This window comes from Myiozetetes cayanensis, unplaced genomic scaffold (genome assembly GCF_022539395.1).
Source record: "Myiozetetes cayanensis isolate MyiCay16 unplaced genomic scaffold, myiCay2020 scf20-37, whole genome shotgun sequence".
NCBI lineage: Eukaryota > Metazoa > Chordata > Aves > Passeriformes > Tyrannidae > Myiozetetes > Myiozetetes cayanensis.
Genome location: NW_026087412.1, coordinates 2,171,896 through 2,185,825, shown reverse-complemented (window position 1 = coordinate 2,185,825; position 13,930 = coordinate 2,171,896). Strand labels below are relative to the sequence as shown.

Below are 13,930 nucleotides of genomic sequence, written 5' to 3'. Positions count from 1 at the left end.
AGCTCTGACTCTGTTAACTCTTTATGCATCACTCTGGTTCTCCCACCCAACACACACACTGTGAGCAGAATGTGCCATGAAAAACTCTGCTACCAAGGCTCAGACAAGGCTGATCATCTCCCCAGGTGGCTTCTAGTGGCCACCAAATGGTGGCATAGAGCTGTCCCCAGACCCAAAAAGGGCATGGATGAAGTCTGGGGGCTTACCTGGGGAAGGGCTTGTACCACCGTGTCCAGCAGAGCTCTCATCCCTGTGGCCATTTTCAGCAGCTTCAGCACTGGAATGAAAAGCAAATCCTGGTCAGCAGGGCTGGGAAATCTCACAAGTAAAATCCACCCAGGAAATCCAGGTTCAGATCCTTAGGGAGGGTTTCCATCTCTCTCACAGCTGTTCATACACGTGGCAAGTTCGCTGCATCCTGGCTGGGCCCACAGAGCAGCTGAACATCCTGAGCACTTCCCACGCCAATTAATGTTAATAGCAGCAAAAATAGAGTTGGGGGTGTCCAACCTGGGGAAGAGAAGGCTCCAGGGAGACCTTAGAGCCCCTTCCAGTACCTAAAGGAGCTCCAAGAGAGCTGGAGAGGGACTCTGGACAAGGGATGGAGGGACAGGACAAAGGGGAATGGCTTCCCACTGACACAGGGCAGGGTTACTGGGAAGAAATTCTTCCCTGTGAGGGTGGGGAGGCCCTGGCACAGGTTGCCCAGAGAAATTGTGGCTGCCCCATCCCTGGAAGTGTTCCAGGCCAGATGGGATGAGGCTTGGAGCAACCTGGGGTAGTGGGAGGTGTCCCTGCCCATGGCAGGGGGTGGGACTGGACGATCTCTAAGGTCCCTTCCTGGCCAAACCATTCTGGGATTCCATGAAAACAGACCCAAAGCCACAAGAACTCCAGAGTGCCCAGGCAGGAAAATGGGAGAGTGAAGGGGAGAGACTTCACCAGTGCAGGGCATCATCTCAAGCTCTAACTGCCATCACCTCCCTCTCTCGTCTGGATCAGTACAAAAGGCCTGTGATCCCAAGTTTCAGAGCCCTATCTAAGATGCCACTGGAAAAATGGTTCTCTGGTTGACATAGAACCAGCTGGACTGGAAGAACAAATGGCCAAACCATTCCCTGAGGTGTCTGGAGGGATGGCTGAGAGCCTGGAGCAGGACACACCTCTGGCTATCCTGAGCACGCGCATGATGCGGATGATGGTGGGGTTGATGGGCAGAGCAGCATTCATCTCGATCTCCTCCAGGGTGATTCCCACAATGGACAGCAGAACTATGGCCAAATCCAGCTGATTCCACCTGCACAGACAGGAGGGGCAAAAAAAAAAAAAAAATTAAAATCACACAGTAGGAAATTGTATGTTAAAAGCAGGCTCAAGCAGCCCCCAAATGCTCCTCCACTCTCATCTGGGCCCAGGGTCCTCTGTGTGGTACAAAAGCAGCTCCCTGCAGCTGGCACAGACACCTTGAGAGCCACAAGCTCTGGGAAGTGATGGAAGCTGACTGGGAGGTGTCCCTGCCTGCCTCCAGGCTAGAGGGACCCGTGATGTGATGCAATACAGCTGCTCCCACGCTGTCACCTGCCCCGTGAATTACTCCACTTGAGTATCTTCCTTGATTTATGGCCTAACACTCATAAAGGGCCCTTCACACCAGCACCAGAAGGGCAGCAAGAGGTGAAGAAACTGCGTGTCCTGCACACTCTCATCACTAACATTGCTCAGAGCAGCTTCCAGCCACTCAAGTCAGGATAAATGAAGCAGCCAAGCTGATCTTGGACAAGTGTCCAATCTTGCCCTGCTCCCCAGCAGGTCACCAGACCATGACCTGCTCTCATACACATTCCCTTCTGGCTCAGTGGAATGCAGAATGAAATCTGTAGGTCTCTGCAGCTCTGGGGTCTGAGGGCAGGGGGGCTGAACACAAAAGCTTTACAAAGCCAGCAGTCACCAAAGGACTTGTTTCGGGGGACTCTGTGTCCTCAGATTGCCAAAACTACTCTTTGGAGGGCTGGATTGATGCCAACAGGTTGTTTCTGACCTCTGAGCTGCCCTGGTGGAAAGGGAGGCACTGGGGGTGAGGATGCATCTAGACCTTTGTGAGGTTTCTGGAATTCCTCCTGCAGTTCTTATGATTTTTAGTTCCTACACTGGAAAGGTTGCACCCACAGCGAGGCAGCCCTTGGCTCTTCCCAGCACTCAGCAGGCACTCAGTGCCATCCCAGGGATGCTGCATTTACCCAGCATCTGGCTCTGCAAGTGGGTCAGTTCAGCTCTGAATCCCAAATGCACAGGAGTTTAAAATAGTCTCACCTGTCCTTAAAGAACCTCCGGAAACCGAACGCCACCAACTTCAGAAGCGCCTCGAACACGAAAACAATGGTGAACACGTAGTTGCAGTACTTCAGGGCTTCATCCAGGGACTGAAAAGAGAGATCCCAGTCAGACCAGCCCAGTTGTCCTTTCCTAGACCCCCCCACCCCAGAGGAATTGGCAGGGACAAGGGTGACACAGGAACAGAGATAAAAGAAATAAAGTTTAAGAGCTCGCGGAGCTCGCTAAATCACACAGCAAAACTCAAATAAAGGATTAAACACCGATTCAAACAAAAACCTCAAAAGCACTAAGATGAGTTGGCCTAAAACTGTCAAGTTCAACCTCAGTGCACAACTTGTTCAGTCTGGGGCAGACAGAAAAAATTTCACTCCTTCCCCGCCTACTGAAGTTTATTCCTGAACTGCCCAGCCTTGGGCAGAATAAAGGACTTGATGGATCAGCTCTTGATTCCAGCATGGCAACCCCTTGGGACAAAGGCTTTGCTTCAAAAGCTCGGAAAAAATAAATAACATGGGAGCTGGCTTAGATCTTGCCTCCTTGAAAAATGGCACATCTCTAGAGCTGGGCAGAGCGTGTCCATATTTGGTGCAACGCTCCCGCTCTCCGCGGGGCTGCTTCGGAAGTCAGGAATCCACGGTGTTTATACTCCAGCATGATGAGTGTTTATAACGGATCTCACTGGAGCTACAGGCCAACAATAGCAAAAGAATCTTGCTGGGACCTTAAAATAGACAGTTGCAGAGTGAAACAGCTCTGGGGGAGAGGAGGGAGGGAGGGAATTTAGCTCAATATCTTTGTGATTTCAATAAGGAAATGATAATTATGAACATCCAAACAGACAGAATTGGGAATAAATGCAATAGGGGAGTCTGCAAAGCATGTCAGAGGAAGCCCCAGGGCACAGGAAGGTTCTCTGTGTGATGACTGGGCTTTGCTGACCCCACACACATGACGGGGTCACCATAGCATGACCAAACAGTGATTTTTTTGGGAACAAGAGCTGAAAGTTTTTTAGGTGTTGGTGTTCCTCACTGCACTACTCCCCCCCCACTTTTGGTGCAGTGCCTAAATTAAAATGGCAGCTTAAAAGGGGACAATTCGCTGTTCCATCCTGAGCCTGGCTTCTCGCATCGTTTGCAACGGTTTGCATTTGGATTTACTAACACTGTATTTGTGAACATAAATCGAGTGTAAATAAGACCTAATCTGGATAAATAACATTTACATGTGAAAAAGAGGCTGTTCTGCAAAGGAATTATGGGGCAGAGCAGCACACAGGCAGCTGGGGTAAAATACACACCTTCCCCTCTGGCTCAGCATCCAGGGGGAATCTGCAGGTTACCTGGCAGACCATGGAATACTGGAAAAGTAAACACTGAGCTCCAGGAATGATAATATGATGGAAGATTATTATTTGGACAGGCTGTATGATCTATGCCAAAGGTCTTCTTGGGAAATGATGCCTTCAGGATGCACAAAGAAGGGTTGCACTTATGAGTTGGTTTATTCTAAACTCATTGAGGGAAAGAAACGTTGCTCTGCACTCAGTAACTTCAAGTTTATATTTCTTAGTGGGATGTCCTAAAACTTTGGACTGTTTTACAGCCTGAGGGTCAGTCACAGGGAGGAAATATTTGGATTGGTCTTTTCCTAGTAGAAGTTTAGTTCCCTCTCCACTAGCCTTATCCTCTGTTTGGTTTCTTTTTTTTTTTTAATCAAAAGCAGGGAAATGAAGGTTTTGACTGAGGTAAGGGACTCCCAAATGGTGGAGCTGGCCTGGAGTGGGATGATCCCAGGGAGGGAGGGCCACTGGTCAGTGATATCCCAAGGGAACAGCATCCTCTGGGTTTCCCAGGGGCCGGGTTGCTGGGCATCTCTCACCTTGGGCTGGTTGTAGTGCTCCATGGACATGGTGATGACGTTGACCCCGATGATGAAGGTGATGAACAGGTCGAGGTAGTGGCTGGTGCAGAGGCTGTGGATGTATTTCCGTGCTGGGGAATAGTCGGCGTAGTAAGGCCTGCGCTGAGCCTCTGCAGGGAGAGGGAAAGGCACGCCATGAGCCAGGCCCCGCTGCAGGGCTGCTGCCTGAGGGTCACCTCAGCCATACCTGCATCCAGGGAAAAGCCTGGGAACAACTGAGTCGGGAAATCCACGTGGGACAGCCCAGCGATTCCCGGTGGGTTACCGGGAAGAGCCAAACCTCTCGAGGCACCTTTGCCAACCTTTTCCCTCCCAGGGACGCTCCCTGTCCTTGCTGCTCTGCCTCAGGCTCGAGGAAAAGCTCCTCAAGGAACAGGGCAGGAAGCTGGCAGGGTGAGGAGCGGGGTGGGAGCGAGACCCAAAGCCAAGGGAAGAGCTCTCGAAGCGTCAAACCCAGCTGAGCTTCAGCTCCGGCTTCGAGCGAGGCTCAGGGCAGGGCTCGTTGGGCTGGGCTCGGCATCAATCCCAGTCCCAATCCCAATCCCTCTGATGTCAGGCATGTTCCACGTGGGAGAAGGACACGAGCTGAGCTCAGCTGCTGGGACAGGAGGATTTTGGGGGGGTTTGAAGGGCACATGCTGAGGGTTAGGAGCGCACAGCAGACACCAGCAGCCACGCAGAGGGGGCTCAGCACTGGGCTCTGCAAGGACAATCAGCCCAAGCTCCCCTGGAAATATAAATGTCAATTCATATTCATAAAATACATCATGAACCAATATATATATATATACATAAAACCAGGGCCTGGCTGCATCTAAAAGCTCTTTTTAGGTTTAGGTTAAATATTCAGTCAGGCTACCATCACGTGAATTTTCCATCTCTGCCTCTGGTCATGATTCCTCCTTTTTTTTTCTCTGTGAAACAGGGAAATTTCTGCACGTGGCCAAGTTCCTGGGGTTGTTCCAAGGAGAGTGTCTGGACCTGGGACTGGGCTTACTTACCCTGGGATTTACTGTGTGTGTCTCTCTTAAATGAGACTGTGACCACAGAGATGGCTGTGGGCACTCAGATGGAGTCAAATTCTTTTCAAACTTAAGAAATGTAAATATTCAGAGTTTACATAAGGCCAGGGCAGCATTACTGCAGATTTTGCAAGTGGAAAAAGACACGTTAGGTCATACCAAGCCAGAGCAGGATTGCAGTTAACAGAGAGGGGGGTTTGCAAATATGACAGCAAATTAAGCTTTAAATGCACGAGCAGCTCAGAAAAAGGAGTTGCTTTACCTTAAAAATAAGGAGGGAAATGAGCTCAGGAGTACTCAGTACTCCCTAAAATACATCTTCCCCTCCTCTCATCCTGCTAATACCTTTCAGATGACTCTTAAAATGTGTGTGGAGGGGTTTGGTGGTGCAGTTGATGCCAGATTAGAGTCCAAACCCCTAAAATTAATTGGATAAAGGGAACCAGAATCTGTTGCTCTCTTTCAACTACAGCTCTTTACTCCCGGTAGTTAAAAGTACAGTGGAGGCATCTGAAAAACATTTCCTTCTGACCAGGGTCACCAAGACTTATTTTTATTTTTTAAGGGGTGTGGAAAAACAAGATGAAAGCAAAGAGAGTTGGTTTTGAATACATTTCTCTGTTGCTTTCATGTGCCTTAATCCTACGAGTCATCTTGGACTGGTAGGGCTGACTTTGCCACTGAGCTCAGCGTGTCTAAAAAATAATAACAAAAACATTGCAGGATGATATTTATTTAAGCCTGTACAATGTGCTTTCATGTGTATTCAGGATTACAACATACTTTTCTCTCTCTTTTTTTTTTTTTTTTTTAAGGAAATGTCTTCTTGGGAATGCAAATAATCAGCTCATTGGGAGGTCTGAGATTACCCTTAGTAGCTAAATGTAATATTAAGGGACTATTTATTGATGAGTAATGGTTGATTATTGGATCTCAGGAGAACATTAGCAGGGATGGGTTGGCAGCACACAAAGAAAATAGGTTGCAGGTGACTGTAACTCCCTTCTAACCTGCCCAAATGCAGCCACTGCAGCAAAATATCAGGTGTTTATTATATTTTATAAACTACTTACTTAAGGATAATCACAAGAAGACATTTTCCACTGTAAAGCTGCTGAACAGAAAAACTTCTAAGCCGCCTGTCAGCAACACAACTCCTTCTTTAGGTGGGCTGGAGATAAAAAAAAACTAAGGAGGAAGCACCCAGCCATAAAGGTGGGTCTGTTTTACAGCCCAGAGGTCTCTCTGTCAGCTCAGGCTATGCCTGGTCAACTCTCTGCTCAGAAAACCTGGGATAGGTTTAACTGGACACAGGATGAGGAGCTCTGGGAAATGCCTTTAGGACACACACACCACCTGAAGCCAAGGTTAACACACGGAAAAGGAACTTATCCAGTGGAGAGAGACATACAGGGACAGTGTGGGATCAAGGTGACAATAAAAACACATGCACAGTGCCATGCTCAGGGCAGGAACCCATGCAATGTCCATTAGAGGAGATGCTGCTCATGCCAGGCTGGGGGATGTGCCAGAGGGACGCAGCAGCGGCGGCTCCCGGCAGTGCTGGTGTCGGATCAGCCGATCCCAGGATGGCAGAGGGGGCTGCAGCGGGGTGGAAGCAGGGACAGAGCAGCCACAGCAGCTTCACTGCAGCTCTGACCCCCTCCAGGCAGGAGGGAGGCTGCATTTCAGAGCTCCAAGGCCCCAGCTCTGGTCATTCCCAAACCTTTTTGGGAGCAGTTTTACCTCAGCCAACAGCAAAGCAAGTGGCTCTGGCCTCCTCTCAGCTCACACACACATTATTTAACTCTAAGTGAGAATATACAATCTTAAACTCCCCAGTTTGGGTGCCAAGTGTTCACTGCACACACCTACTGCTCCACGAGCCTGCTCAACCAGAGACCTGGGGCCTGCAGGAGAACCTGGCTCAGGAGGACAGTGGACCACGGGGATGTGGGCACAGCAAACAGGGAGGACCTAATCCATCATTAACTGCAGAAGGCAAAACACAACCTGTGCCTTGGCTTCTCCAGGGAAATGGTTTTCGGGATGAGACTCCCACCAGCCAACCAGCAGACTCCTGTCACCACAGAATCATGGAATGGTTTGGGTTGGAAGGGACCTTAAAGCCCATCCAGTCCCAGCCCCTGCCAGGGGGACACCTTCCACCAGCCCAGGTTGCTCCAAGCTCCACCCAACCCAGCTTTGGACACTTCCAGGGATGGGGCAGCCACAGCTTCTCTGAATAACCTGTGCCAGGGCCTGCCCACCCTCACAGGGAAGGATTTCTTCCCAATGTCTAACATAAACCTCTCAGTTTGGAGCCATCACCCCTCGTCCTGTCCCCCCATGCTCTGTAAATAGTCTCTCTCCATCAAACACAGACAAGTTTCCTTTCAGCTGACGGCCTGAACTGCTGAAAATGCAGGAGGGAAAGGAGAAACCATTAAACCAATGGAAAAAGAAGAAAACCACAGCCCTTTCTCGCCCCTAATTCTAGATGTTGGCTAATGCTTGAATCTCACCTCCCTGCAGAGTATTTAAACTTCTTTGCTTGTGATTGTGCTGACATGAAAATTAATGAAGCGCCGTCTCCCGGCTTAAAAGCATTTTGGTTGGCATTCTAATTGCCAGCTACAGCTCCTCCATTACAACCCTCTGCATGAAACATTAGAAAGCCCTAATGGGTTTATCCACGCTCGGCACGGAGCAGCTCCGTACCTGCAGCTGCCTGGAAAAATAAAGGAGATGGGCTGATAATTCCCTGGTTGGAAGCACTGAACACTCGGATATACAGCACCCCAAATTTTAGTTACAGCTCGAATGTTTCCCTGCTGGATGCACAGAGGGCTGTGGCACTGAGAGGATGCATTAATTTAAATACCTCTGTGTGCTGCCCAAGATTGTTCCCCTCCAGAGAAGGCTTTACAGTCAGTGCTTTGAGAGGCATCTCTGCTGGGTCTTAAAAACTGGCCTTTCCTTTCCACCATTCCCAGATGCAGCTCTGCTGGGAAATGCCTCGGAGGAACACTCCTGTGGCCACAAGGAATTGGGAAAAAGCTTTCCTTTTACAGAGTTCTCAGGTTTTGGGGTCTCCCCAGGGACCAGTGACACGGTGACACCAATGCAAGGCGCTCTCTGGTCCCCAGCCAGAGCCTTCCCTGGGCTGTGATTCCCTGATTTCCAGCTTTTCCAGCACTACCTGCCCTGCTCTCGGCACCCAGTGTCACCCAGACCCCCTTCCAGCCTTTTGAAGCCCAGAGCTGACCTGACACATCTGCTGCCTTCCCAGCAGACACAGGACCCTTGGACTTGGCCCCATATCCTGCAGGCAGAGGAGATCAAGCTGATCCACGTGTTTTTAATCAAAAACTTCAATCTGGGGAGGCTGGTTTGGGTCTGTGTCTTCTGAGAACCTCATTAAAAGGCTGGGAGCAGCAGGATTGTTAAATTCCACTACCCTTATCCACCCATAGAGCCAGTGGATGGAGCAGTGACGGCGGCAGGAAAATATTCTGGTTTATCTTGAATTTTTCTCCTCACATAAAGCAGTTCACCGTGCACTTCTGCCTTCAAAACCACATCAAATGCGTTTCTGCAGGGAACTCAACCCCCTGCCCTCTGCTTTCCTGTGAGCAGAGTGAACCTGCTGTCACCTTGTCCCAAATCCCTCCAGGAAAATGTGTCCTCCACGGAGCAATCCCTCTGCAGAGCCTGGGATCTGCACCCACAGCCTGCCCAGGGACCATCCAGGCACTGCTAAGATGAGGTTTAATCTGCTCCCAGGCCTGAGCCCAAGCCTGCCCTGGCTCCGTGGGGCATTTCTGTGTGTGCAGGTTTGGACAGACGCCACGGACTGCTCAATCCACAAAGGCACAGGGGACACCACACACAGGAGACAGGACACAGAGACAGGGGGCCAGGCAGGCAGCGAGCCCAGGTGGACAAGTGGTGCTCAGATTGTTCATCTGGGGGCTATGCTGGATCTTGCCCCTGTTAACAGCCCTAATTCTCCCTCCTCTTGTGATCTCTCAGATGCCAGAAGTGGTGACTGAATCAAAAGCAGGGTCCTCTCTCAGGCTTCCCACGTGGGCTCCTGGCTCCTCCACTGCTCTGCTGTGCCCATCCTGCCCCGTGGCCTCACCTGGAAGCAGTGGAAGCTGCCATCCCACCCCTGCACACACACACACACACACATCCCAAAGACACTCTGCCCCGCACGGCACCAAGCACAGCTCACATCTTTCTGAGCCTGCCACGGCTTTTCAGCAAATCCATCATCTTCTGAATTTACCCAGGAGGTGAAAACTCCTCCCATTGAAATGACCAAAACAAAAAAAACCCACCAAAAATCCATTAAAATGTCAATAGCAATCTTCCAAAATGCATATCAGATATTTGATTTCGCCTTGTTAACTGCTCAAATTCGGGTGCCAAGCTGTCCTTGCTGAACAGAGGCAGGTAGAGCCAGACAATCTAAGGGAACCTTCTGGAAGCCCAGCACATGGCCAAATGTTTTGCCTCTCAGTTGCTATGTTGCCTTGATCACCTTCCAGAAATCTGTCCTCCTCCCTGTGTGCTCTCAGTGAAACGTTACAACCCTTCCCTGTGCAGTGCCTGGGTCTGCACTCCAAAATATCTCCTCAAGTCTATCCTGGGAGACAGCTGGATAAAAGAGGGGCAATGTCACAGTGTCCATCACTTTGACAGGGCTCTTTTTGGTGTCTAAACAGCAAGTCACAGTCAGGCTTTTAATAAGATTTACTTCCTAATCAGGAACAGCAACTGGCTGTGGCTTAAGCTGTGCCTCCTTACCTGTGCCACGGTCTGTTTTCTCTAAGGATGCTTAATGCTCCTGGGAAATAGTTTGGTTTTTTTTTTTTTTTTTTAATTTCATATAAACTTTAAGTTTATCTGAAGTCTTCTCTCAGCACATTGGGGCAGAAATTCTGCACAAGCCTGGCAGCCTGAAGCTGATTTCCCTTACTGTGCTGGGAATGCTGCCTTCAGCATTTCCACCTCCCTCCAGCTCAAAAACCAAAAGGGGAAATGAGATCTTCTAAATCTCTGCAGAGATTCAGTGTCTGTCTGCACCTGGCTAGTTTGAGCTAGGAGGTGAGGATTAATGCAGGTTTGGGTCAGGGAAGGAGCACAGGCTCAGGTGTTTTCCTGGTCTGGTTGGATGGTCCCTGCTGGATCCGCTGAGAGGCAGATTTTGGCTCAAGGCCTTTTGCTGCACCCTAATGGCCCCTGCTGGGCAGTGTTTCCATGAAGGGCCCCCCCAGCCTGCGATGGGACGAGCATCTCTTGTAATGGACATTTTCCAGGGGAGAATTCCCCGGCCAGCCCCATCCTGGGGCTCCACTCCTCTCCCCAGATGTGTCCATGCCCTCATGCAGGTCCGTGGCATGCGGGGCCATGCGCCAGGACTCTCAAAAAGCATCACAACTATTTTGTCTAAGAAAAGAACTAAGAAATCAAACCACCACCACCACCACCATCCTCGGATGCAAGCAGCACGTTAAGCCACGGGGTGCCCCCGGAGAGGCCTCCAGGCACACAGGGAGCTCACTCCCCACATCCCTTGGACACACCGAGGTGCTTGGGACACTCCAGCAGGACAGAGGACTCTGCTTGCAGGAGGATTTTTCCCCCCCAGCCAGGTGAACAGGTAATACTTCCCACCAGGCTTGTCCAGGACAACTCCAGGGCGTTGGCAACCCCGAGGCTTAAGGCGCCGCCGAAGAGAGGCAACGAAGCAAAACAACCTCTCGAATCCCCGTGGAAACAAAACCAAAGGAAAAAAAAAAAAAACAAACAAAACACAAAAGTCTGGCTTTGGGAGCAGGCAGGGCTCAGAAAGATTTTGGTTTGTAAGGCAGTCTACCGACCAGACAGGTACATCTCCTTACTCCTGCGCTTTTTCTCCAGGCGTCGGAGCCGCTTCTCCTCGCGCCGCCGCGCCTCCTCCGCCTCCTGGTGCTGCCGGCACTTGTGGAAGTTCTCCACCACCACCCCCACAAACATGTTGAGCACGAAGAAGCTGACGATGAGCAGGAAGGAGATGAAGTAGAGAAGCATCCAAGGGTTATGGTTCTGGATGGGCTGGTGGGGAGTTAAAGACAAGGGAGAAGTGGCATAGACGAGAGATGTGTTTAAGGCAGGGGTTTCGGGTGCTCTGCAGCAACAAGACAGGACAGCTGTCTGCTGTGGGCTGGGAGGAGATTTTTCCCCCAAACAGTCGCCTCTCCTTCACCTTCTCCCTGACTAAAATGTCACTTTTGGTGTGAAACCCGCCCTAAGTTGGCATACAGGATTTGATCATTGTGGCATTTATTTCATACAGCTAAAAATAAACCTCAGTGGATGTGCCTCATCCCACCAGCAGGATCTTTTCAGCTAAAGATAGGCTCCAGATTTCTTTTCTTTTTTGAGATGTGGGCTCATGTTTCTCAGTTGTTCTGAGATCTTCAGAAGCCGGGGAAAATTAAGTACAAAGTGTTACTGTAGCTACTATGGGGTGCTAATGGGAGACTTGTGACTTAGAAAATGCCGCATAACACACCAACTGAATATCTCTTTCATGACATTTCTGGTTGTTTCCCACCCTCATTCTCATCAAAAGCCCCATCAGTGCTTGTTTGTACTACACAGGGTGCTGCAAAAGCGACTCGGTGGAGAATGGAAAACTTTGCCAGCTCAGTGAGCAGTCAGGACCTCAAAGGTCCTGTAACTCTGCTCTTTCCTGGGACTTCAAAAACACCGGGAGTCCCCCAGGCACGAGACCTGTGATAGCAACCCCCTGCACCCTGCAGTACCTGTTGGTCAATGCCCACGGCATCCAGCCCGTCGTACATGATGTTCACCCACCCGTCCTTGGAGGAGAGGACAAACAGGGACATGAGGGCCTGCAGGAAGACAGAAGACATTGGTCTTGCATTTTAGTCCCCAGAAAAGGAACTTAGAACCAGGCAATCCTCGCCAAAACCAGCCCACAGCTCATAACACATCACCTGGCCAGGAGCTGAGGGACAAGCGCAACAGTTTGTGGTTTACTTTTACCTGTTTCTAAACCTGGTTTAAAAGGGAGCAAACTGGGTTGTTACTGCTCCTTTTCCCTCACATATAGACTGACTTTTGCTTGGACACATCAGGCTTTCTGGTCACCAAAGCATAACTAAAAATCAGTATTTCAGGCTGGCCCAACATCATCCAGTCTCAAAAAGCAATGGTATATCCCAGCTCCTACTGTGGGCTGACTTGCTTTTCAGCCAGTAGAAAGCACCTTTTTTCTTAACTTGCAAACACAGCAGCCAGAAATCAAGGGACTAAAAGGGACAGTTGAGGTCCATACATGAGAGACTGCATCCCAAAGCAGTAGCTCTTGGTTATAGGAGACAACACTCTCCTATAAATAAGGAATTGTGTCTCTCTCCAAGAAATCAAGAAGTGACCTGATCCATTTTTACCTAGAGAATACCCACAGAAAATTTTACTCATGGAATCATCTGGGGTGGAAAAGACCTCTTAAGGTCATCGTGTCCACCCGTTAATCCAGCACCGAGAAATGAATATTGATGTCATTCTTGGAAACTTCCTCTGATGGAGGTTCCACACCCTCCTCCAGCAGCACATTTCAAGTGTTCATTGACAAAGAGCTGGTGCAGAAATCCCTGCACTGAAGGGTTTTACCTGCCCCAGGTTGTCAAAGTTGTACTTGCGCCGGACCCATTTGTAGCGAGCGTTGGTGCAGTCGGTCTTCGTGGTGATGTTTTTGACATCAGGACCATCACAGTAGTAGAACTTCCCTTTAAAGAGCTGCATTTGAGAAGCACAAAGAATAGAAAAGAAAAAAAAAAAAAAACCAACAACAAAAGAAATGTTGAAAAGCCTGTTCTGTGATTTATCTTTCTTGCCTTTAGCAGAGTTGGTTGCCAAGTGGGAATTCCTGTCCTTTCCTTCCAGCTCACACAATGCCTTAACACACGTGGCAGGAGAACCCTCTGGAGAAACCTCAGCCCTGGGACATTGGCTCAGACACAGAGGGAAGGTGATCCTGCAGGTCAGCCCTGGCTTGTTGGGAGGATGATATCCCATACATCCCAGCACACAGTGCCAGGAGGGATTTGGGAATTTGCCTGTCCTTTTCCCAGCCCTCAGGCAGGCTGAGCTGGTGCTGTGCTGTCCCTCAGGGAGGTCTCTCTGCTCTTCTAATCCCAAGAACCCCCCCTGAGTGAGCAGATGCCAACCCCACCCCAGAGCATTCCTCCCAGATCCTGGCTGATATCTGATATCTGGAGATATTTAAGCTCATTCCTTCCACCTTAACCCCAGCAGGTGAGAAAAGCAGCTTTCCCTTTTGCAGCAGTCACTTAGAGATGACCACGGTGAGGGAAATACTCTACCTGGACCCCTAAAATCCCAAAGATAATGAAGAAAGCACAGCAGATGAGAACAATATTCCCGATAGGCCTCAAGGAGGAGATCAAGGTTTCCACCACCAGCTTCAGACCTGGGGCTCTGCTGATGACTCTGGAAAAAAATGACAAGACAATGAAACTTTTAATTTTTCTGCATGACCTGTTATTACCCAGCTGCTTTTCCTCTTGTCTGGGCTGCAGTGAGGCTGACACAACCCTCCTCTACCTGCA

General features: G+C 49.8%; 1 protein-coding gene across 5 annotated transcripts in view; it reads right to left on the bottom strand.

Annotated features, from left to right (window-relative positions):
• The window catches only part of CACNA1H (calcium voltage-gated channel subunit alpha1 H), a 110,108-nt gene that overhangs the window by 21,245 nt on the left and 74,933 nt on the right, over nucleotides 1-13,930 (bottom strand). For 4 of the 5 annotated variants that reach the window (XM_050317252.1, XM_050317254.1, XM_050317255.1 and 1 more), the window contains exons 20-27: nucleotides 13,685-13,811; nucleotides 12,972-13,097; nucleotides 12,098-12,187; nucleotides 11,171-11,384; nucleotides 4,216-4,367; nucleotides 2,311-2,420; nucleotides 1,164-1,297; nucleotides 207-277 (exon numbers count right to left, since the gene is read on the bottom strand). In XM_050317252.1, coding sequence (XP_050173209.1) covers nucleotides 207-277; nucleotides 1,164-1,297; nucleotides 2,311-2,420; nucleotides 4,216-4,367; nucleotides 11,171-11,384; nucleotides 12,098-12,187; nucleotides 12,972-13,097; nucleotides 13,685-13,811 — 1,024 coding nt within the window. The remainder of the gene's footprint in view (nucleotides 1-206; nucleotides 278-1,163; nucleotides 1,298-2,310; nucleotides 2,421-4,215; nucleotides 4,368-11,170; nucleotides 11,385-12,097; nucleotides 12,188-12,971; nucleotides 13,098-13,684; nucleotides 13,812-13,930) is intronic. The other variant, XM_050317253.1, reaches the window with a different exon arrangement.